Source organism: Lingula anatina, chromosome 1, assembly GCF_051362555.1.
Source record: "Lingula anatina isolate TDL-2025a chromosome 1, LinAna3.0, whole genome shotgun sequence".
Taxonomy (NCBI): Eukaryota; Metazoa; Brachiopoda; class Lingulata; order Lingulida; family Lingulidae; genus Lingula; species Lingula anatina.
The window spans coordinates 13410008-13436322 of NC_141767.1; the positions used below are offsets into that span (position 1 = coordinate 13410008).

The following is a 26315-nucleotide window of genomic DNA, read 5'->3' on the forward strand; positions in this document are numbered from 1 at the left end:
TTTTGGCTATTGAATTTTAAGAATGGAGTTACGTTTTCTCACATTCTTGTCAAAGGTAATGTGTGAGGAGTTATGGAAGATTTAAAAAAATATTTACAGAGCCTTCGTCAGGGCTGCAATTTTCCCAGCATTCTGCAATATTTCTGAACGAGCAGCATTCGATAAGAGAGCGCCTTATCATAATGGAAATCATATTCCTTTAAAAAAATATTCAACGGCCAACCTCGGGGAGCAAGCCACAGCTCACAGCAATTTACCGCCAGTGTGTTGTTTTGGAAGTGATAGTATATGATGTGTTTTGGCAATTACACTTCTGTCGTCTCTCCTCATCTTACTACGTCTGATTACAGTTTTGCATCGTTTTCAATCAACAGAACTGTCAATACCTTCCGATATCCCAAATCCCAAGAAAGCAGAGCATCAAAAGCATTGAGAGGGGCCATTGCACTGGTCACATTGTATGATTCGAGGATACGAGGCAATGAACCCTCACTGACAGTGTGCGCCTGATGGAGCAAATAAAATAAGGCTAAGTTAGAGTGCAGACCAGTGCTAACTGCCATTTAAATATCCATATAAATCAAAAACTCCAAGGGGAGAACAGTCAGTGTTCATGCAAGTATGTCAGGAAATTTTAAGAACCGATGGAGCAGTATATGAATACGGAGAAATATGGAGGCAGAAAAAATGCTGTAAAATATTATTCTGGGACAATCCCCCGGATACACACCGAGCAATCACATCCCCTGGACATTCCCAATACCCGGGTGATGTAATAATTTGACCAGAAAAACTAATATTTTTCTTTCCAATGTAATATTTGGGGTTTCACCTTGAATTTTGTATGAGTGGAGCGCTTCCTTTGTACATGAGAAAATGAACAGTTTTATCAGAATAAGTTTAACCAATTCATTGCAGCATACACAAAAACTGTTTTAAGAATGCACAATGTATTTTGTCGTTTTCAAAACTAGCGCAGTACACGTTTTTGTTGTGTTAATGCAACACGAAGTAACTTTCATACTGGAATGACTTGAAAAGGGTATGAATAGGCCTACCTAGAGTAATTTCACCTGTACAAACGGACCTCTTTTATTTTTTGTTCTTTTTTTTTTTTTTGTTTTTGTTTTTTGTTTTGTTTGTCTGTTTCAAAATGTTTTGTAGCAAGCTATGTTACAGTAAGGCTTGTCTAAAGACTGATTGATATATTGAAATTGGGTGAGTAGCAATAGTCTTGATACTGCAAATATACCTCGTTTTGCTTTAAAATGGGTCCATCTTTTCAAAGTTTTCCCTACCCTACAGAAGTGTTACCGCGCTGAAATTATCTTTTAAAATGCTAATATATCGTCATGCAAACCGAGATGCCACTTCGAATGTCAGAAAACTCGATAGAGTGGCAACGTTTATATATCTTGGCGGAGAAAACACATTTCAGCATAAACGGAATACCAGTATTCTGCAGTAGATACATACATGAAGTGAGATATTGATGATAGCAGCTGCCTGAAGGATATGAGCAGAAAATAGCTAAAAAATTATTAGTTCTTGGTTTGTTTTTACCTGCGAATGCACACATGCCATTTTATTGCGGATATTATTGCGGTATCACTGTTTCCTGAGTATATTTCTCGCTACACAGTGTCAACATTGTATCGGTGAAAATGCAAAACAAGCTGTTTGCAACAAAAATTAACATAAATGATAATTTGGAATAAGGAGTTATTTCTTTTTTTTTTTATTATATGGTTTCTATTTTCCCACTTCTGACTATTCTACAATTATGCACTTTTGTTGTTATTTTTCGTTTATGATGGAGGTTATATAGTGGCTTATCTAATTAACAAATCAATTATAATGGCGCCAAAAGCATTCCTATAAGACCAAAATGTCAACCTACGCCAGAGGATAGTCTTTAAATGAGAACATTTAATTAAGTTAACATTGGAAATAAGACCCTAATTTCTCCAACGTGTTAACAATTGTCCACGAGAATCACAACCTTGATTTAAGCAAAAGAAGCGGGTAATATAAGATTGGGTCCACCAAATGCTGATATTTCTTCCTCGTTGCAGTTCTCCACATTGTGCTTTCTTTTCATGTCATCCAATTACCTTTGTAGAGAGAGGGGGGATTATCGTGCTATGCTCAATATGTCAACTTTTACGTGTAAACGATGGCACATGGTAAACAGACCCTGATTTTATATTCATGCTAGTTTGGTTAATAAAACCGTTCACAACATGTTTATATTTAGAACAAGTTAGATTAATACTGGTATTGGCTAACACCAGGATTGCCATAAACCCTGCATGCGGATTGACATTGGCAGTAAAGAGTGCTCTTACACGTTGCATCAATTTTTTTTTATCTCCTGTACAAAAATTACATTATGCGGCTTTAAACAAGAAGTCCTCATACTCATACGCGTTTTTTTTTCTACAGGACAAGACCAGTAGTCTATTAGTAATTAAATGTCAAAATACCAAACCTAGATATTGATTTCAGCAGGTCGATAAAGCTGTCACTTCATCGTAGTGTCTGTCATCAGACGAAGTATGAAAAAGAAACAGTTGAATGTCCAGCTTAATGCCATATAGAATTTGGATATATTTCCCTAGAGTATTTGGAAATTTGGTCCAAAATCTGGGTTCAATGGAAAAATAGTCACTGAGATAGCGGCACGTGCTGCCAGTGTCAGGTAGATAAGAAGAAACAGTTGATTGATATTTCTAGCCACGGTATGTTTGAGCGAGAACGGGCTGGGCGTGCACCATGTGACCTAAGTAGCAATGCCAATATATAATACCCCCGAAGTCCTCGTTAAATTGTTCAAATTTGCCAGAACCGCGTTAGCTTTCTCACAGAGTCAACTAAGAAAGGAGTATCAGTACTTTAACGGACTTCTCTCGAGCATTTTTAATCTATTTTGAAACCCTGAGTCGAAGACGTTTTACTCGATAGAAAAATTCGCACCCTTCCAGCGAGATGAGTTCGCTTGAATAGTTTTCACGCGATTCGCTGCGGGGAAGCCTGCAGCTGACGCTTAATCCAGCCGCATGTATCTTCTCAAGCCTTTATTGCTGCTGCAACAGCTCAGTAAATAAAACAGTTTGTGTTCTATCGACGCCTTGTTGAATTAGTCAGCGGCTAGCAAAGCCTTTGCCCGACGGTAGCAAGTGTATCGAACGTTCGAAATCGACCACATTTAATGTACAACCGGGGCGAAGTGCTGCTAACATTGTTACGTGGCGATTTTCTTCATCACCCACTCTTAGAGAAGTCACAGCTAGATTGTTCTACAAAATTGAACATATACCTTCCCTACATCTGTGGTCGTTGTTCTCTCATTGCTGTGAGAGATATTTTCTTATCATACTCACTTTGTGGGAATAATACAGAATAAAACATGCTTATCGTTTAACGATTTCCTCTCTGTGTAACACATCAAGGTTATTTTTTCTGTTCTGGGCGAAGTGTTTTTACTCAATAAAAACGATTCCATATTCGTGTAAATGTTTTATTCTAAGCAGCAATTGCCAATTTTGTCAATCAAAACTTTTACGCAGTTCTGAATGGATGATTATTTAACATGTGTGATAACCTTTGAGGGACTATTTTGACTGCACCAGTAATGAGTACCAATAAAGCTCGTTATCTTCACGGCATCGGCTTTTACTCATTTTTCTTGTTCGGCAAATTACGTTCCGTACAATAAGCTAAGAAAACAGAGAGAGTGGTGTGTGGCTTCGTGTATCTGGTGGCTGTACAAAATGAACACTGCTTCGCCTACCATTAGGTGGTATTCTGTATTGGAATGCGGTAAATCGTTAAAATGCACCGTGTAAATATTTTGATGAATTTGTGCATTGTGGATTTGTACATTTGTACCAGTGTGGGTTGGGATGCAGTTTTTGTCAGAAATGAGATGTTGTGAACTTGGAACCACTATGTAGTGGTGGCCATAAAAATGTCAGTGCTATCTTCAGACAGTATATTCATTCTACAACGTTACTAAATCTACTGTGTGGAAATACCGCATCCTGAACAGCGAACTTATTTGATAAAAAAAAAGAACGAGATGGAAAAGAACACCTTCATTCATAAATAATCAGAATGGTACATTTTTAATGAAGTTGTGATTGCTTTCTTCGGATGTTAAGAAAATAAGACACCCCACTCAAATTTAACAAGATACAACTTCGTTAAAATGGTAACAAACGCAATCTATGGTAACACCGGGATCTCACCAAACGCATTCATATACAGCTCCATTCCTCACAGCACAATACTCGCAACATCTCAAAAAAAAATCCAACAGTACGCGTACATCATAGATTTCACTACGGTTTAAATAACTCAAAAGCATTCTAATTTATTACATGAATATATAAAATAAATGTCCCTTTTGTAGAGTAGATATTCACAGACATTCGCAAATATTCCATATATAAATGATTAGACATACACATACAGAGAAAACATAAGTGCATTTTGTCCGAATATAAAAATAGCAAAGTAAATTGGCTAGACGATTGATATATTTCACGACATTTGAAGTGAATGTATAACATCTGGGTTGTCGTTGAATACATCAAATTTGGGGCACTAAATATTCACAAGGTAATAAATATACATTTTCCATTTAGTAGCACCAATGCTCAGTAATATTGAATATCATCATATGCAATGGTCGCCGGTGCTCCATAGTTACATTTATACCTAAAAAGTTATCGTCCCTACCGACCCAAACACGGTTGGCATCAACTGCAGTCTATGAATACAGTCATTAGGTTGAGCAAAAATACAATGTATTATAGGCGTAACAAGGGAAAGCCGTCCCATACCCCTTTTCCAAAATGACACAAACTTTAACTTTTAGCAAAAGAGAAGAAAGACATACTTTGAAGAATGGGAGCATCCCATCCTCCCCCCTAGATAGCCCGGATCCACCGGATGCAGTACGCAGTGGTGGTAACAGAGTCCGTGTCAAGATCGAATTTTCTTCATTGTCTTTTGTACAGGCTGTTGCCTTGTTACTTATACACCGATTCCATAGACGACAAAACAATACAGAGTCAGTGCAAAAGCGGTATTCGCATGATAACTTTATATGAATTGTCGATTATACAGTATTTAACTTGGAAGGATGAAGTGATTTTTTCTTCAGTCAACAGCTTAATATTGAAATAGTTCACTCCAATATCTGACTTACAGTTAAGCTGGGTTTTTTATCTTAGATACTAAATTAAAAACTGCATACTGAGAGCATTCCATCTTTCTAGTCAACGTATCTGGAGAGTCAAGCGAACTTTTAGTACTTTTGCTTCTTTATAAACGTTCACCTCTAGGTGTAACTTAACGCCAAACAATTCTAGCACTTCGGCACTAAGGTTATTTTCCAGATGTAATGTGCATCTGCTATTCAAGATGGACTGCGCTACTTTTTTTTCCTAACTGAAAATCGTATCTTTCTTGTGTGACCGCACCATACGCATATTGGGGCTTGTAACATGTCAACGACAACGACCACTATTGTCGGTCCTTTGGTTGAATTTCTGATACCGATTTCAACAATACCTCTTAAGACCACTGAAAAACACCTCACCGTCAGTCAAACAGGTGAGGAGCAGAGAAAATGATAACACACGTTGATGTCACAGTAAATATGGTAAAGAGCCAAATACATAGTCTGTCGATGACGCGGGCGGCAAACATCCACTCGCTACGTACTTCTGCAGCTTGCTCTTTCTTTTTCAATTTGTCTGATATGTGTTTGAGCTCCCTATGTATATTACGCAGTTCTATTTTAGTGGCACAGGCATGGGGGTTAGAATGATGTGTTGGTGAGAATCTGATATCATTGTCAACTTTTATTCTGAATGGAGTTCCATTGGTTTTGGGAGATCTGATGTGATCGTCATCCATGTCTAAAACGTTCACCAACAAACTTTTGGAAGCACGCTCTTTCATCTCCAGTTCCCGCATATTGCTTCTTCTGATAATCGCTGCTCTGGTCAGCTCTCTGTCCGGCCTGGTCATTCGAAGAATCCATGCCAGCCATTCACAGATTCCAACTTTTACCTGAAATCATTATCAAACTACCATTTGTTACGTGACCAATGGGACCTTAGTCGAGTGAAGCAGCAGAGTGTTATATTTATAACAAATCCAAAGGCAAGATTCAATATTATTAAACTAAGACTATAGAGTAGTATCTCTGAAAACATGGATCTTGAAGTCTGCAGGAATTCGTGTATTTGCGTGACTGCGTTCACACGTTATCATTGCTGGTTAAAACAGACTCACCCATCTAGGCATCACGTGGGTGTCAGGAGAACGGAAGTGGTAATTAAGTACTAGCACAGTGAATACCACAGATAACGAGCAGACGATCATGATGCAGCCAAAATACATGCCTGAAAGTAGAAGAATACGCCCAAATAGGAAGAGCACCGATTTTATTCACATTTGATTACTCATCCATTTATCTTATCAATTTTTTTTTGTCAAAGATGTGTAAGTCGAGTTGAGCGTGGTAATTGGAAGATCCATTCAAACTTGTATTGGTTTTTCATCTCTTTTTGTTGAGCGAGCGTTGATTGAAATTGAATATGCGCAGAACACAATTGTCAGATCTAGATAAAACTTATAACTGTAAAATATAGAGTTTCCACTTTAGTCATCTTTGGCTTCCTCAGAAAAACATACAATTTCCTAGGGATCCCGAAAATGGCTTTATTACACGAAAAAAATTAGTGGAAAATTGTCATTGTTCATATTATAATGTAACCTCCCGATGTGTTACATTTTAACTATGTTTTATCACACTAGATGATTAACAGAGGAAAACTATGGATGGATTCGTTGAGACTTCAAAATTTCGTTTCCATAATAAATTGTTGCTCCAGTACACTAATAATAGCAAATAGATGATTTTATTTCTTGCTGAGCGCAATTCTTTAAGGGAGACTATGTCGTTTGGGCACTTAACAAATACTATAAAGGGCTTAACAAACGGTAGTTCATGTCATGCGTGGGGGGAATTAACAGTAACCCTGCAGCTTTTCTTTATGTGGCCAAGAAACCACTCAAAGTAAGCCATCATGAAAAAAAAATCAGGCAAATTCGTTATTCCACGTGCTGACCAAAAGAAAAATCAATGGCTTTTACTAATCAAAAAGAAGTTGGCCATACTGCTTGCGACCTGAAGCTCTTAGATGGTTGTCAGATGAAGATAACAAAGTCGTTTCTTGTGACGCGCTTTGATGGATCAGGTTTTTTTTCTTCCCGTTCCAACGGGTATTGGTATGCTTCGCATCAAATAATAAACGCCAAGTTTTTCTTCTTTTTTACAATAAAAACATAAAGATAAAAGGAAATATTTAAACAGAATTTTGACAAGAAAGATCCTAGGTTTATGTCCAGTTCCAAATCACATGTTCATCTTTGTGACAGTCTCACATTGGAAAATTTTAGATAAACCTCAGTCAATTTTAGAATAAATCACAATGGTAAGAGCTATAAGTCCTTTTTGACTATAAAATCTATTTCCTAATTTATTATTATTATTATTATTATTATTATTATTATCATTATGACATGTATTATTAGTATCTTATTCATATGAGACGATTCTGAGTTTAAGTCAAAAAACGACGATAACAATTACTACAAAAGTGAAATCAGTGCCTATCCCATCCGTCGATACAGTTCCCTTGAGGACTCATTCCACTATTTTGTCTATGATGGCCAACTTGACGAGCCAAATCAATCTAAGGTTTTGACTTTAATTTTGGACTTAATTCCCCATTCGGAAGAATCAATTAGGTACAAATACTTGGTCACCTGCGCTCCTGTTGTGTAGAATTTTGTATGTTAAACTAAAATTCACTCTTTTGAAGAAATGTCCAAATGTAAAAATATACAGGGAAACAGGGAATTATTTATCCATGTGGAAGCTTGTGTTCTTGTTGTAGTTGTTGTTGCTGTTTTTTTCTTATCTGTTTTTGAATATACATGTACAGTACGGTTGTGACTTATTTGCCTTTTTTATTCAGCAAAAACATTTCTCTTCGACAAATGATGTTTTTTTTTTTATTAAATGAAGGCCATATCGTTTGTGCGTAAAATAGCAGTGGGTTTAGCGTTTATCAAAATTCTGTCAGATATTTTGTAAAGCAGAGTCTCTTATTTGAACTTGATTTCAATCTCACCTATCAATGGGACTGCATCAGATGTAGGCGGCATGGTTTCTGCCACCAACAGTAAGAACACAAACAAAGAAAGCAGCATGGTGACACCTGAAAGTAAGTGGCTAGTTTTGTAATACTGATATAAAAATCTAACCATCTGACTAATTAGTGCAGTAAAAACTGTCATGTTATGAATGAAAATAAAGTGAAGTACTTTAAGTAATTGACAATATTTTTTTCATTTTAACCTTAACAATTTCCTATCTGCAGTAAAAGCACTTCATTGCATCGCCAATATCATTTAAAAAAGTTTTCAATCAGCACTTAAATAGCATAAATCCCATCGACAATAAACATACAAGAAAGTCATTCTCATGAAATATGCTGACACATAATGAATACAAAGTGATAGCTCATATCATTCCATGCACCAGTGCACAGGTACAGCAGTTATGGAATGCATAGGTATTTTGCCAATTCTAGCCTTACCTAGTGAGATCTTTTCACCAGCATCGGGTGGTAAAAGAAATATAAAAAGTGACATTGCGGACAACAGGACACATGGCAAGATGAGGTTGAACCCATAGTACAACGTTCGCCGACGAATATGGATGGTGTAAGTAACATCGATGTACGGATTATCTGGACAACAATCATACAGAAGGACATTCCGTTTCCCCGGCACGCCTACAAGAGAACGAGACTCAGTTCTATATACACAGCAATATTAGCCATTACATGCACACATGCAAAGTTCCAGTTTTAAAAGAAACTGAAACATATTTCAGCAAGCACGTGTATTGCCAGGTGTTGTCGGGAACAAAAGGCAGTGCCCTGATGCAGTGATGCCTAAAACACAAGCATGCAGCCGTGTAACAAGACTAAGCCCATAATATAAATAAAAAATGATCACAGAAAAAAAACACTTTTGTTACGTGACTTAAAGGGTGAACGGTGGTAGCTAGGTGACACCCCTCATAAGCCTTTGAAGATATGGAACGAAACCGGGGTATGTATCTACTCTAATAAAGTATCAAAATATTTATACTTTACACATGCGCACATGCATACATGCCACTGGGAAAACACGTATCCATTAAAAAAGGGACGAAACCAAAGATAGTGTGAAGTGGATCATTAAGCTAACTCAGTGGGAAATGGGAAAGTGCGTTGGAAACCTACCATGATTAATTTTTTCGCCTGATGAAGGGGGTATTGCAAAGGTTAACACGGAAAGTGTAGAAACAAGACAACAAGGAACAATGACATTCATCATGTAATAAAGACTCCGTCTCCTAATGTGACAGGTGTAGGTATTGTCAATGTATGGTTGAGTGGGACAACAGTCGTAAAAGTGCACATTTCTTTGCCCGGGCATTCCTGAAAATGGTAAACATAAACTAGTGATACGGTCATAAAGAATACTTACTGTGCCCTATTTTCACTTTGAAATTTCACAAGAAACCATTCATTTTGTCCAACCAATACTTCCTTGCGCCTTCAAAATATAGGCAAACACACCAAATGATGTTCTCTATATTAAATCCTCTTGGGTACAGCACATACATTACATGTACATGTACATGTACGTTGACTATTGCTCAAAACGGACAGCAAAAACGAATGTATGCATGTTGTTACGTAAGCACAGTGACAGGAATCAAAAGATATTTGTAAGAATAAAGGAAAAACAAGACAACTTTCACTCAAGAAACAAACACTGACAAAATGCACAAATGAAAGACAAATTCACGACATGCACAAAAAATATTTTCTGTGATGTCTCAACTCCCTATATAAACTTTCCTATTGAAAAGAATTTAACATGCTATATTGTTGTTCCATGACATTTAACAAAAAATACCAATAATTGTACTAGAAATAAATAAAATATCCCTTGTGATAAAACCTCATCAACACATAACCCACTAAATGGTGAAAATGACCTGCCGAATTACGGTACGGTAAACATTTATTTAAAGTCTTCTCCATCCCAGTGTACCGCAAACTTTCATAGTCCCATTCACAACAAGAAAGAAGGCAACAAAGTATATCGATTGTTCGAGATTTGGCTAAACAAGATCGCTTTTATTGTATAACCCCACTATCCTAATGATTTTAACAATTTTAACAATATAACAAATTGTTGCCTGTATTAAATGTTATGGCCTTAGGGATAAAAATATATATCAAACATTCAATAAGACCATCATCCTAAAAATTAAGATATGATGAGTATGTGTATGTATGTGTCTTAAAGTATATCTTACCAATAAGGTTCCATTCCCCGTTGGGAATAAACGATGATGTATCTCCTTCCGGTTTCTCCAATAAGAGATTTATTTGGGTTCCATCGTGTGTCCATGAACCAAATTTCATCTTACACAATTGGTCATCAAAAGGAAACCATGTGATGTCAATTTTGCACGTGCTTTTGAACATTCCAGGCGGGACCCACTGACATAAACCGTTACTGTAGATTACGACATTGGTAGGAAACGTGCCGTCAAATTTTTCGTCCGCACTTAAATGAAATGAACCAGAAAATTTAAAGATATAAGAAATGATTTAGTAATTTCTATTTAATAATACATACATCGACATTTTCATAATCATGAATCACTGTTTGTTATTTGGTATGAAACTAGCGCTTCCCTATGGTTTTATCATTTCAGCAAACTGTATGCAGAAAGGGTTTTATATATAAACAATAAAAGTCAAAAAAATTAAATTCTCAATTTATTAGAATACTTGCGTTAACTGAGAAATACAACGACTTCATTTACCTGTTGTACAAAAGAACGTCTGGTTTCCACAAGTATTTAGCTGGCAGTCTAATGGACGTTATCCCGCCATACTCTGATGAATTCCAGGTCAGCGTATAGTCATGCCAGTACTGAAAATAAATAAAAAGGTATGTCTCCTCAACAAATGTTTACCTGACGCATTTAACCTTCATCCGACCATAACTAGGTTTAGACAAGAGTATTTAAAATACAGGGGTTGGCAAAAGTATTGTACCATTTTGCTTAACGGTGAACAACAGCTAGATTTTTTTTTCAATTATAATTTTTAGAAAAATGGTTAAAGACCAGTGCTTTGCCCTTGTAAACGCATGTTATTATGTCACTACTTATGTTTTGGTAGGATAGTCACATGATGTCAATATGGCAACCATCCTTCTAAGCAAAGACTGATAAAGGTTCAGTATTCTTTTAGGGTCTATGTTGGCCCAGGCCCTGGAGACACTTTGGGTTGGAGCGTTTCTGGTAAAGGGTTGGTACTTTGCAAAAGTTTTTTTTGGGGGTTTGCATCTTGTAATTGGGCAGGCCAATGTACCCTGTTGATGCCATGCTGGTAATGTCACTCTTGTACAGCCCTGGCCCTGTGGTGTAGCGGTATCATCTTGGGTACTCCAGGAGTACACCGCGAGTCACTTTTCAAGGACGGGTTCCCCATGTCACATAGCGCACTATTCACACAGATGGTGCAATACTTTTTGTCACCCCCTGTAGTAGTTCTAATGCATTTATAATAGACAAATAGTCCATCTTTCTGGAAGTCCAACTTTTGAACCATAAAAAACATTGAGAAAATACCTATTCCCAAGAGGCCCAACACAATTTATCTCCTGGTCGATATTTCCGCCCTTAAATACCCAGCCATATTCATATATATGTGCTTCTTAGCATGTATATAAATTTGAAAAAGATACCTTTTTATTTCAGTTTTTAGTATGTGATTACATGGAAGTTACAGGAAAAATCAGAAAACCCAGGTAGATGGAAACATTGATAAAACCAGTGGCAAACATTTGATTCAAAAGGTGGCCTTAAGAAACCAATAGGATATCCCTTGAGAGCGGAATGAAGATTTGACATATTGCGACTATTTTTTCCATAATGTTTCATAAAAAGGCCACTGACTACTACTCATCAATCAATTAATATGATTATCATGAGGATGTTTCCAAACAGGTCAGGCTACTACCCTCACTTCAGTTTATGTGTAAATGTCAAGATAATTATCTTACATGGGGTCAATTTAATATCATGATTCAAAATATTGCACGGAATTTCGGGACAAAAAGTTGCAGGATGGACGTTTTACAGGTAGCTCCTGTGTATATAAAGAGTTAACGAAACATCGAACTTTTCATCGAACCACGATGACAAATCTATCTCCAATGTATATCGAAAAACGTGACTAGCCATTATCTGAAAACATTTCCGCTATGATAACCTAATAATAACTGTCATGCAAATATAATGAAGATGAATAGATACAATGAACATCATTCTTCACGTGTAACTGAAAAAACTGAAACCACTAATGAGAGTTTAGGAGTCCGGTAACTGCATGATTAATTACTACAGTACCTTATACTTCAATTGCAACCATTTAACATATTATAGATCTGTAAATGACCTGATAACTGGTGATCTTTCAGTCGCAAACAATCTAACAAACAACAGAGCAATAGAATTAGCGAACTGAAATGTCCATTATTTACGTTATCTCACTTCAAGTAAGGTTATAACAGTAAATTTGGCAATATGTTTCTGGAACGTTAAGTTTCAATGAAAAATACAAAATAACCGACCTTCGACTTACCAGGTTCAACCAAATGTTGGTGTTGATAACTTGATTCTTTTCATCCTATGTGATAAAAAATAAAATACGATGATAGAAAGTGCAAAGTTTATTCACAGTACAGTGATTATCTAAATTTAGATATGCTTCTTAGAAATGATCTATTTGTCGCATCAAACAGTGTAATTAAGCAAAGAATAAATTAGCAAAACAAGGCAATTTCACACGCTAGCAAAAAAGAATTCCCACATATTCCCCATGTACTCTAATCCTTTGAAACTGCGTCAAATTCACAGAATCCAGTTCAATATTCGTATGATGAATGAAACCATTAATGCACCCAAACATTCCGGACTAGATTATAATTTATCAGGCTTGTCTGATGTTTGTCAAAATAAAATCACAAATTATAGTAAATGTCCCTTGTGAGACATCAGTAATGAGTAATAATCAGATCTCTCCCACTACAGGGCAAATAATGAATGCGGTTGCAGTTGCGCTGCGTGAAATAACAATGGTTATTTTTCCAGAGTGCCCGATGAGCTTAGGCTGACAATAAAGTAAGCAGCAGTTTTTGGCAGGGAGATCTGATCAATTTTCTTATCATTTTAGCCTTAACCGCTAAATGTAACTAAATGAATTCAACAGGCTCAGAAAAGTAAAGACCGGCTTTTGTAATTAAGTTATATAAATGGTTGCTGACTTTTTGCCCTCTGTCTCAAACCAATGTTCTGTAATGTTGCCAAGATTTTGGAACGCTGTGATGGAGCAATTTAATAAATAAGTGCTTTGAAGAAATCATTTTGATTAAATGAAAAGCTTTTGTTTATTCACGTGGTATAATTACACCTCGTTAACATCGAACTTGAGATGCTTGGAGGACGTTTGGCCTACTCTCACCAACAGACTCAGGGAATCGCCCTGGGGTTGCAAGGTGGGATTTAAGTAATCATGATAGTCTTCCATGGCGTCTCTTTTGGTCTCAATCACACTTCATTGGCATCGTTCGCCAAGAGATATGCGAGTTTATGGAACTGGGCCCATTGTCCATCGCAAATGGTCTCTCAGGTTTCTTGTCGCTCTCCATCTGGTTTCAAAGTGAACAGGTGGCAAAGGCCAAGAGCGCTTTTAAAATTTCATGGTCGCCGTTATCGTGGTGAGAGGGTCGTAGCCCGGTGTAAACGAGGCAATAGTTTATTTACTATATAAAATCATCCTGGTCCAAACAAAATTACATGCAAACTGAAAGTGTCACTTGATATCTTTACAACAGTTAATGTGTATGTAATGTAGGAATGAATGCTAAACCAATACTCACCACGTCTATTATTTGCTGTAATGTTAATCCAAATGTCACTTCTAAGGCTTCACTTTCATTTTTCACTGGTCTTTCAAGAAGGTTATATGACCTATTTTTAAATATTTCGTCCAAAAGACGTCTTTGGTGATACCCTTGTTCCGTGCCTGGAATATATCAGAAAAGAGAAGCTTGTAAACAGAAATATATGGGGTGCATTAAATGCAAACACAAAGAAAAAGATGACACAGAATTATACAATATGTGTCAATTAATTTTTAGTATATAGGCAGATTTAAAATTAATTCGCCTCTCCACTTTACCTTGGTGGGAAATCCACAGGCTATTCTTATAGGCGGTAAATCATCGAGTTTTTTCTTACAATTAGGGCGTATAACAACATTTTATTGTGATTAAATTGTTTTTTTGCATTTTCAATAAATTGGTATTTGATATTTTCAATTAAAATACGAATGTAATGGAAAATATGTTTCAATGATGCGTTAGACATCAGTCGATGGCAGTGTCCGAATAATCAAATCGTCAGGGAAACAAAACATGGCTAGCACACTACTGAAACTGATCCAATTTGATGTCTGACATCGATCTACTAGGAGTCCCTGGAATTATAGCAGCAAGAACGAAAAATAGGCATTAGTACTGCCAGCTTTAGGCTTTAATCTATCACCCGTTCCATGCTTATACCTTATACTAATGATCACTTATAGGACGGTATGATCACATAAGAAAATCTTCTTATCTTTTTTAACGATCATCAAAAGACACCTATTTTACCCATCAAAGCTAAAAGGCAAGCACGACGGCACCGATTCAACATTTGAAAGAAAAATGGTAATAGGTATTTAGCACATCAGTCAGACTTCTCTCCCTTCCTTAGGTAATGTGTATCGACGTGTGTTTCTTTTTAATCATATCCGCTTTTTACAAATTAATATAATGAAATAGCTCTTTACTCAATGCGCAACATATCTTCAATATTTCTAACAAACAAAATTGGCTGCGCATTCATTGTAAAGCGTATGTCACTAAACAATTTATCGAAGACTTGGGTTCATTAAACGAACAAAACGGATGACATTTGATACAGAAAGCGCGAGCGTTCAGCTTTAAAAAGTCAAAGAGCAACATTCATAAAGGTACTTGCACGCATTTTAATGACCATTTAGATGGAAATGGTTTTCAAAAAAATGCGATTGCATGCACCTCCAAATGATCGTAGTTGATTTTATTTTTCAGTCTATATTTCCTAATATAAGATAATGCCGGTGGGTGTAATGGCGATAGGCACCCTTAAGAAAATAAAGCATCGCAATTGTATTGCATGTCCCATATAATCAATTGTCCTACCACACTTCCTTTGCCTTTCTGAGTTACTGTTCTATTTAGTATAAAAACTCCTGGAGACGAGAGACGCAAGAACCATAATGGTTCTATTCATAATCGATCTTTGTATAAACAGCTATGTGTTTGTACTCTTTTGTCACAGTTTCTTCCGCTTTTACTTTCTTTTGTAGATCCTACAGTTTTTCGATTTTACAAAATTTCATTCATTTCTACCATGTGCAAAACTGCACTAATGTATTTTTCTTCTAAACAATCACCTGAAAGCACTCTTTAATAGTTGCAGTCTACAATAGTCGCAATGTAACTTAATCGCCTTCGTTATTCGTGCTTGAGTTAATTTGTCAAGTGCTTGTTATTGAATTAGCTTTTAAGCCACAAATGTGTGGAGCTCGATATCGGGCTGGGTTTGTGAGAAGATGTCACTTTTCGCAACTTTAAATCGCATTTGAAAAAGTCAGCGAACCACATTTGTAAATACGCTTTTTGAAAACAATTTTCGGAAATATTTAGGTGCAATTCCGCTGCCTACATGAGTATAAAATGAACTAATCATGAGAAGCAAATGCGCGTCTTTGGTACACCATGATACCGAGTAATTGCTTCAATATTCGGTCATTCATTTACGAAATCACATGACAATAACTTATTTTGCGATTTTATGTTGGTTGTTATACTGAGCACGTAAAAATAATTAAGCCGTCTAACCGTGAAACAACATTAATTTACATAACAATTCACTGAGTCTGTTGCTATAAGAGTCGTTTCAGATTAAAAAAACAGATGTTTTTTTATATAATAGTTTGTCAACATTATGCACCATTGTGTGTCTTTTACTAATTAGCCATTTAATTTTTAAGGATGTGAGATCAAACCCACACTTCAACGCGTACATGTATTTTAACGCCTGAGATGCTTTCATCTACACTCACCTGGCGGAAAACAGCAAAAAATTATGAGGAATGGTAGGAATATCGTACACAAGCAGTTCTTCTTAAGCATCTCCATCCCATCAGATACTCTCCCATTGATTAATTCCTGACACTGTCTGATGGGCAATATCACCACGAAAATCCCTGGCACCTTGACCCTATCTTGAAATCAATGCTCGGTATTATCTACCAGCAGCTGAAAAGAAAAAGCGCAATAACCACGTGACGGATGATTGAAAACAATGCAAGATCCCTGTTAGCACATACACTGTCGGGGGGCAAAGATTTTTCATTGATTCACGCTTAGGAGATCAACGCTGGTAATTCCACGCATGCGTCCTAGAACATACAGGCGCTGTGCCGCTGTGTTACCTGTTTATAAACGTTTTTCAGAACGCCTCCCCTTAAAAACTTTCCTTTCAGAAATTGGTATCGATGTGGTTTTATGTCGTGGTAAAATCAAAATAATCTTAATCTGCAGCGGTGAAGACAGATATCACTGTTTTATCGAAACAATCTGATTAAGAATGGTTGACGCTTCATAGAACCATGGTGAAAGCCAAATGTGTGCATTTTGAAACTCTTTGATACTTTATTGTAATTAATATCGCCCTATACCTTTATTTTGAATTTACAGAGAACGCTGGCTGACGTATTAGAAATATGTTGTCTTTAGTGTTCTCTTTGATAACAGAAAAAAATGTTTTTAGATCTGAATGAAAGTCTTTGCACAAACACTGGCGCCCGATTTGAGGATTGGTTTAAATGAAATACCTAGACAGATAGCCGGCGAATAATTTCTAAATGATAAAACGATAGGTATTATGATTGACACGCTGGTTAAGGCAATTGGAAATTATAGCTATCAGTCTCAAAGTCTCATATAACTGAGGTGAAATGCCTTTTTTAAAATACATCTTAATGTTGTAGAGAAAAAAACAAAACGCTAAGCATATTTTTTCATTTATCAAGTTATAGCGCTAAATAAAAAAAGTCAGCCTACCAAAATAAGTCCAGTACAGTGGCAGATATAGTTGAATTGAAATTTTAACACAAGAGCTCATGTTTTAAAGTTTTCTTTTAATAAAAGAAACGTCATTTTTATTAAATGAATGGTACATTTGTTGATAACTCTTTAATTCCCACACGAGAGCACTATGAATTATAGTCTAATAGTCTATAAAGAGCAGGATAAGACCCATAATAAATGTAACAGGATAGAACCGATCAAAGATTAGAAAGTGCGGTTAACAACAAGAAAAATCAATTTTAACATCCAAAGGTACTTTATCCTTCTGGTTAATTCACACGGAAGAAATATTTCACAAGCATGAATATCAAATTAGCACTTTAGTGAAAAAAGTAGCCTCATGCCTTAAGAACCATCTCCAGAAAATGTTCAAAAGGTACGCTTCGGTTCTTTCTTCCTCCTACGCATGCATACATTAAGCACTACAAGATTACCAGAAGAAAAGGGATCATAGTTTCCAGTTGCTTTAGGATTTCCGTGGTACCTTATGATCTCTCATAGACTGTATGATAATCGATAACTGCGTTTACGCCCCGCATAATCCCAGATCTCCGCCATGATTCACACCATTAGGGAATCTCAGGGTCCCACGTATGTCAATATGGATTTGTATTCTTAGGCTTTGATTAATAGAGAAAGTTCTACCGCTTGTGATAACGCATTTACGTGATTCAACTCACTCTTTGGGCTTATCGGTGCTATCCCATGTGTAAGCTTTTAATTTTTTTCCCTCCGCATTTTAGTAATGAACAGTAATTCGCTTAGCTTACTACAACGGGTTTGGTGTCAAGGGGCTATTTCATAAAAGGAATAGCACTGTTTGCTCTCGTAAGTAATCAGGATATTCGAGAACCAAGACCTCTACTTATTATTGTTGTTTTTACCCACTTAACTTTGAAACATGTGCTTATTCATGTAAGTAGATATTTGAAGTGATAAAGATACAATATATTTAATATGCCATATATAGGCCGCTAACCGGTGACTCCAACTTCGTGATCATGTTGATACCCCAAATGTTGTTTTTACTATTTAGGTAAAAATGTGAAAATGCTGAACCGACAATGACAGTATACTATAGGTGTTTTTAATGCTGATGCTCTGTTTCATAGTTGACAGTGCCAGAATTATCTCTGCCCTTTACTTTTCACTGCCCTTATGAGGCACTTGTCTTACATTGTATGAAAAAGGGTGTTCGTTAATTGTGTTCGCCGTAAAAGGTACCTCTCGGCAGTATTCAACATTTAGAATATATATATATATATATATATATATATATATATATATATATATATATATATAATGGCACACCACTCTTCTCTTAAAAAAAAAAAAAAGAAACCAAAAAGTCATTCTATGCACATGATTCAACACTTCCTTTAATTTGATGCAATTACCATGACAACTGCAAGAATAAATTTGCCTAGAAATCTACTGTATGGTCATGCAAGTGGCGTCGTATGTTTTTCTTTTTTTTTTCTGCAGGCACAGTAAATTAATTTCTTTATCTAATAAAACGTCAAAATTGCCGTGCGTTTGTTATTTAAGTGGCAGCTGGAATTCCCATGGTCACGAATTAAACCCGAGTGGTTGACCGGCGCACAGGACTGTTTAAAATTTAATCACCGTTTATCTTCTTTTAAAAACATATGAACTATCTGCGTTTTTAAACAGCATTTTGATGGCCAGGGGGGTTACATATGTTAAGACGATAATCGTGATCTTGTGCATTCCCACACGTGACAAACTATTTCCTTACATGTGACCCGCGCTTTTATCATTTCGTTCGTTCAAATACATTGATAATAAAAGCTATTGGCATAATCATATCAAGTGAAAACATTTACCTAATGAAATTAATTCACACATACTTTAGTTGATAGTTAAGTAGACACGCTGACACAACAACATTAATTCCACCAAGAACTATAGCACCTGCTAGTAAAGTTTTAATCGGCATTGGTGAAGATAATTGTAAAATTCTTCTTGCGACGGGCACTTTAGATCAAACTTTAAGCACGTGGGCATGCGTAGGTACTACTTTTGCAACTGAGAGATGATGGCATGCACAACAATCATAAAAAAATTACTTTCCAAACTGCCAAGACATAAGCGATCTTAACGTCAGAGGCTATTTGATAATATAGCCAAACGAAACCAGACCCCATTACGTGTCTGTCTCTGTCTTTTTTCAATTAGCCATTGTAGAATCACCGGAAGCCAGACTACTTAATGAATGGAATATCACCGTTGCTGATTTGGTCGTTAAGGGTTATCTATCCTTCCGTGCACAATCAGTGCGTTTACCTACGAGATTCCCATGTAATATGACCACAGCGGCCAGTGCACAGATATGAGTGGTGAAATGGTCATGAAATGGCCATCGCTTCAGCTCGCTATCAGTACACTGTGAAATGACCTTCCCCTTATGCTAGCCCATAATTGGGTCATCAATTTAACAAAACGTTGGTTTACTGCCAACGCATGTTGAAACAATGTAATTTAGTTTATTTCCCATATAAACAAGATTTGTTTATATCATGTTTCGGATAGTTCTCGGTATTATTACTGGCAGTGTCAAATTATGCAAGATATCACAGAGTTCTGCATTCATGACCATGACAATATTTGCAGAGAGGATGTGAAAACATATCAAGTTTTAAGATGAACCAAAATCTGCTTCTTTCCTCGTCAGGAGATTATAGCCACAGGCGGTTTATTCTCCGACAAGAAATCTTCGTGGCCAATATCAATAACTCATTCTCGACTAAGTTATTTTTCTTGATGCGCAGACATTCTTCAAATGTTAAGTAAATGCTATGGTATGGAGTAAATAGATTTGCAGCATTCATAACTTCGTTGTCCAGTGGCATCAGATATCCTAGAAAACTACCCATAAAACCACCAGAAGCGTTTTCTTGAAAACATTTTACCTAAACGCTAAGTACCGCGGTGTCATTAGTTGACGTGTAATTTGCGTCAAAGTCTGGTCACGTACACAAATACAGGAAGTTCAATCTGCTGTTTTAATTGATTAAGGAATTAACATTATTTTCTACATTACTATACAATATCACCTAGCTATGATAAATTGCCTTTTCCAATGTGTACTTCTATCGTTAGCTCACTTTCCAAATCCCAGATCTGTAGATGATAATGCTACCGTTTGCTCTTCCTGCCTAAAAGTCTTATCGTTCATTTCGAGTGTTTGATTGTTGGTCTCAAATCGTATTAATTACAGCTGTGATGAAATTGGCTACAATGCCACGAGACCCGATATTCAACATGTGCGATGTAATGCAGATATACAAGCTACAAAGTTCAATCACAAAATATTATTGAGATTCGACTATACGTTTTATGGGTCATAATTATGTGTGTACTTGAAAAGAAAAATGACATACATGCACTGAAATGAAGGGTAGTTGGCTTTGAAGTGCAGAATTATACACAAAATCCAAGATTATTATCAAGGCGTTGTTATTGGGAAATGTAATACTGGAATATATTAAACCCAATTTACACTGAAAGGAGTCCTTTGTGCGGCCCTTTTGCTACCATGAAACTGGCCAGGTAACTGTTGGACGCTAAAAGGGGTCTCAGTGATCGCTCAAATCTCGCACAGAACGTTCACGGGTCGCCGTGGATGCCAGGGTGGCCGCAAAGTTTTGAACAGGGCAATCGCACAAAGGATTCAGTGAAGGTTGGTCGCTGCAACGTCGCTCAAGGGAAACAGAAAGGAGGCACAATCACCGCTTTGGTTGCAGAACCAATGCTCAATTATCGGCCAGTGTTCAGCACGTAAAATACTTTTTTTACTCTCAAACAAGTTTCTCGAGTGCCTCGAAGCGTATTTAAACTAATAGGGTGTAGATGGCAGTGGGTTAGGGGAATAACTCCGTATCCACTGCAGATAAAAGCACCAATATCAATGACACCAAGTTGCCGCTAGGGTCTTTATACGAGTTACAGTTACGATAGTCATCATCTTTAAATATCATAGAAACTGGCTGCATTTCTAACCAGAGGGCGCGGATGATTAGGAATAAACTTGGCGGTTGAAGGCTGAATTAATCCAGGCGAATGATAAGACCATGCCAGAGTGCTTCATGTCCCTCTCCATGCATGTAAACTGATGTCTGTTTCCATAGCACGAAATTTATGGATAGACAGCTATCCAATATTATAAATAACACACAGGCTCATCAAAACTACTTTTAAAGTCCAAAATCGTTCTTAGTAATAATGCTATTAACCGTGTAAGCTAAGTTCCACAAAAATTCAAAACGCTTTTTATCTCCTTTTTTTATGTTTAATCTAAGCTCCAAGACCATTGGCTTGGCAATTAGTTTTACTTCCAGGTGTGACAACGAAGGTAAGGCAATTACTCTGTTGCAGCCAAATCGTTCGCAAAATGCTCTTAGTCCAATATCACAAAGTCGACATTACGTTGTCGGTTTTTTACTGTATTTAAGCAGTCTCGAAACAAACACGAAGTCTCTTATATTATATTCTAAAGATCCGTTCGTCCACGCTTCTGTAAAATATAAACTGGTGTATAGCAGTTCACTTTTTATATAGAACCCGTAAAATGTAATTAAAACTACAGTATCACGTTTTAGAGCATTGTGTCTACCAGTCTATTGATGGGTGTACCCCCCCCCCCCCCAAACACAACCACAGTGCCCAATTTCAGTGAAATTTCATTAGCTTCCTCTGCGAGCACGCGTTTCATTCAATTCTTTTTCTGAACAGAAAAAGGAAATGGCTTATAAATTATCACCAAATTAATATAGACTACATACATATATATGCACAGGTAAAATTCATTAACATTGTCTTTAACCCCTATATTCCCTTCTTGTTCAATATTAAAATTTTTTGTACGGATTTAAGACTTAAAGTAGATGTTCTCATCTTATGCACACACTCTCTCCTCTCTCTCTCTCTCTCAAACAGTGCAGTATCCACTGGACATTTTTTTCAAATTTAGGCCTTGATTATCAAACACCTCAAGAAAGGCTCATTATCTCAGCAGTCGTCTTTAGACAAATTCGTTCTAAAACACTATTCAATCATAAATATTATCATTTGTTCTAGATGTCATCCAATTTTCCTTCCATCAAGTTCTGCTCCTTTCCATGGGTACTGAATCCCAGTAACAATTGTACATGGTCGTTGTGTAACACGTCTTGCACTTATTCGGTGGCTACAGACCATGTGTGTTTGCTTTGAGGAAAGGAATGTCTTTTGTTTACCCAACAGGGTTCCACTTCGGGCATAAGCGGAAGTAATTTGGGCTTCCTCGTCGGTGGAACCGTCATTTTCCCTGATGGCTGTCCTCTGGCAAAACTCCTAACAGCTTAATTTGCTTAGTCGCGCTCCCGTTGGAAGAATTCATAAGTGGCTTCTTTTATAACAGTGCTCAGTCTCTTAAGAATTGGTTGTTTAGCAATGTATTATTAAGAACTATTGGCCTCATGCCTTTTTCATTGTGTGGCTGTTATTGTTGTTTTGATTTTGTCTCATTTCAAATTCAGTTTTGAGTTCAAATTTCCTTTTTTCATAAATTTGCCAACTTGCAGGTATACTCACAAAGCTTCTGTCTTATGAGGAGCGCCATAGAAACGTAAATCCCCAAACCATCTCTGATTGTTGTACAAGTAAAAATGTTACAATGAGTCAATAAATATGATAAAGGTACCTGTACCCTTTTGGTACTTTATTGCGGTAGGCTTGTGAACGCAAATGTACGTGACAGGCAAAGAGACAATGGAAAGTTGGGGTAACACGAGCATGTAGACTCAACACTGTCATCAGTGACAGAAGACTGTCTTAAACAATACTTTTGTATTGCCCAATGTGTTTCATTTTCAATGCTCTTGAAACTACATGTATCTGGTGTTATACTTCATGCAAGCACGTACGCACTTAAATAAAAATATGATTAATAAGATGTACATGTATGCTTGGTGCATATGAAATAATGTATGTGCATCTGTTATCACATGGAACAATTTCACAATAAAACGTATTTTTAGTATTTGCCTTCTGAGATACAAATGAACACGTACGGATCAACGCAATTTGAAATGCTACCTGTTACTATACAGAGTTACTAGTCATCAGTTCTGTATATACTAATCTTTGATATATTCAAATCAGACCATTTTTTTAATATCAAATTTGTTATATATTACTTCATTTGAATTAGAAAGTAATCCGGTACTTTGATAAAAATGCCTTTTTTTATACCATGCATAACAGCAAGAGAAAATAGATGTTCCTAAACTCCTACAGATTAAAAAGAATGCATAAGTGGCCCAACCACTGATATTTTTTTTACTTACTGCCTTTCAATGGATTCCCGCGTAATAAGTCTTGGTATATCTTTTATGTATAGGAAATCGAATTGAGACTCCTCTTCAGTTTCAGTTTGGCTTGAGGGAAAACAGTCAAAATAGAACAGCTTGATTAGTAGAAAATGGTGCCGTATCAGTCATGATGTGGAGTACTTCTTACAGAACGATGCCTGTGGCATATTCCATTCCGACTTTGATCCCTGCCTGTCGTAACTTATTGTTGTTCAACAGATGGTTTGTATATCATGACCGGGCTTCAATCCCTCGTGTTCAATTTACGCACACTCCCTCGCTCTTTTTCCCTCTTGTTCTCTCTCTAAACCGAGTGCGATGTATTATTTGTACATTTCCCCACATACACCAGCAATTAGTCAAATTGTTGCCAAGTCAATATTCAGACTATCAGTCATCGTGTGCATCTCTTATATAAGTTATACAGAGAGCAAACATTTACTGCATATGATCGCCCTATATGTATGTTTAACTCTGCTTGCAATGGTAATTTCAATAAATCACGAGTGCAATCTTACCTGCTCAAGGGGGACTTGACCCAAAACCTCAAGTACAGAATATGTATATATAGTCTCTCTCTGTCTCTACCTCTCTCTCTCTCTCTCTCTCTCTCTCTCTCTCATTTATACACATATGCAGTTTAAAAGCTCCAAAATGAAGTAATGTACGTGGTTTCCATGTAATGTTTTCTAAATCGTTCCTATGTTGGCGCTCTTTTACAACACTCTTTTGAATGTATCAAATGTCACCAAAATGACTATGGTAGTAATTAAATCCACTTTATCTCCGTCAATAAAGCAGTACTCCTTTCAATCCTGCTTGATGAACAACTCGGTGCCAGTCTTTCGAATGAAAAAGCGTAATTACCCAAGATAGTTGTAACTAATTAAGCCGCGCGCCTTTGGTTATTGATCTTGAAAAAATAATGCGCCTACTCTTCGTAATGGGCATGCTTTTCCTTTGTTGGGTTAAAGGACAACTGGATGGACTCGCATTGCAATTTTCAGGCTTAGCTCCCTGGGCGTGTTAATTACCGATTTTCTCTTTTGATTTTTGAGTTACCACAAGCGTGATCTGTTTTCCAGGAGGTTGTTCTGCCTAATGTTACTAATAGATATCCTCTTGTACCTTCACATGTGTTGAATAAGATTGCCCAATATTGCGTAATTTCCCTCAACACATGTGTAGATATATGTTGTGTATGTCCTCCTTTCAATACGAAAATAACGTCAAAATCGTATAAGGTTGTCTGTGTAACCATTTGCATACACGCACACACACACAAGCACACAAACACACGCGGATTATCTTGGGGGAGGAAAAAATGATAGCGAAACAAGGAGCGAACAATTATAACTAACACAAAAGCCAGTCGTTATTATTCAATAAAAGATTACCGCTGGAATCTACATGATCTGGCTATTGAACTTGGCGTCTGTTCATGTCCACAGCTGCGCAATGCATTTATCTTAATCAGCGAATGTTTAATTCGTTAATCAAAATATAATAGTCGATGATCAATAATAGGCGCTTCTTATTATTCGAATTTTGAGCAAATATCCATATCATTCAACTGGCAATTCTTCTGCGGGCTCCAGCACAAGCTAACAGTGCGCTATTAACAGCTGAACTTTATTTTTCATTTGCAGACATTTATCTACTCCAAAATGTGCCTATTCAGCTGCCTTTCTGTTGTTTTTAGAATACAGGTTATACAATAAAATCTGCGTATGTAAGATTGCCACCTCTTTGTGATCATAGTAAACATGGGCCGTATGAACCCCGCAGCGGCCTACAGGTGGGAGAGCTGAGGATACGGCCAGCGTCTGGTCTGGACGCTTAGTCTGACCTGTGGCTCAGATCCTGGCAGGGAGCTATCGCCTGGACACTAACGCTTGACATATTGTTGAAATGTCAGTTAAATACCAATGAAACTAATAATCATGACGCTGTTGAAATGATTTAGTCTCTGATACGGACGTCTTGTGGCGCATGTTTGGAGACAACCTGCTAGAATTAAAAATACCCACACTAGATCCCCTTATCAAGTGTTTGCAATTACGTTAGTATGATAAATATACCCCAGAGTATGTTCTGTTATGTGACATTTACACGCAGCTTGCTGTGTTGGATGTTTCTATTTTGTGATGCAGTTTTTATTTTTGTTTATCAAGTTTACGGAATGGCTAGTTGAACTGGAAACATTGTACAATAAACAGAAATTTTTATTCGTGTCATTAAATTTCATGGTCTAAATTTTTATTCTTCCAGAATTCAGAATCGCACCATTGGTAATGCTATGGATAAATATGATTATGTTTGCCTCCTGTAAAATCCTTTACATTTTAGACGTTCCACAAACACAAACACATAATTAAGAAAAGAAAGTGAGTGGGGGGAAACGAAGGACTATATATATATACAATATATATATTAAATACAATCTGCAAACGCACATATAGATAGATAGATAGATGGATGGATGGATGGATAGATAGTGTTTATTTATTAAAGTGACATGTGAATATACAT

General features: G+C 36.7%; 1 protein-coding gene across 2 annotated transcripts; it reads right to left on the reverse strand.

The window, feature by feature from the left end:
* Positions 1-4349: 4349 nt before the first annotated feature.
* LOC106171171 (neuronal acetylcholine receptor subunit alpha-7) lies at positions 4350-24644 on the reverse strand. 2 transcript variants are annotated; one of them, XM_087000878.1, is made up of 11 exons: positions 23760-24644; positions 16380-16575; positions 14107-14252; positions 12810-12854; positions 10982-11091; positions 10466-10719; positions 9378-9575; positions 8685-8882; positions 8217-8303; positions 6310-6419; positions 4350-6084 (listed from the first exon to the last, which is right to left on the reverse strand). In XM_087000878.1, exons 2-11 carry the CDS (start codon positions 16453-16455, stop codon positions 5611-5613), a joined length of 1698 nt encoding a protein of 565 aa, XP_086857004.1. In that variant the 5' UTR covers positions 16456-16575; positions 23760-24644; the 3' UTR covers positions 4350-5610. The 2 variants fall into 2 exon arrangements, with proteins under 2 accessions (XP_086857004.1, XP_086857005.1); XM_087000879.1 differs by lacking the exon at positions 9378-9575 and having other exon boundaries at positions 23760-24626.
* Positions 24645-26315: the final 1671 nt, after the last annotated feature.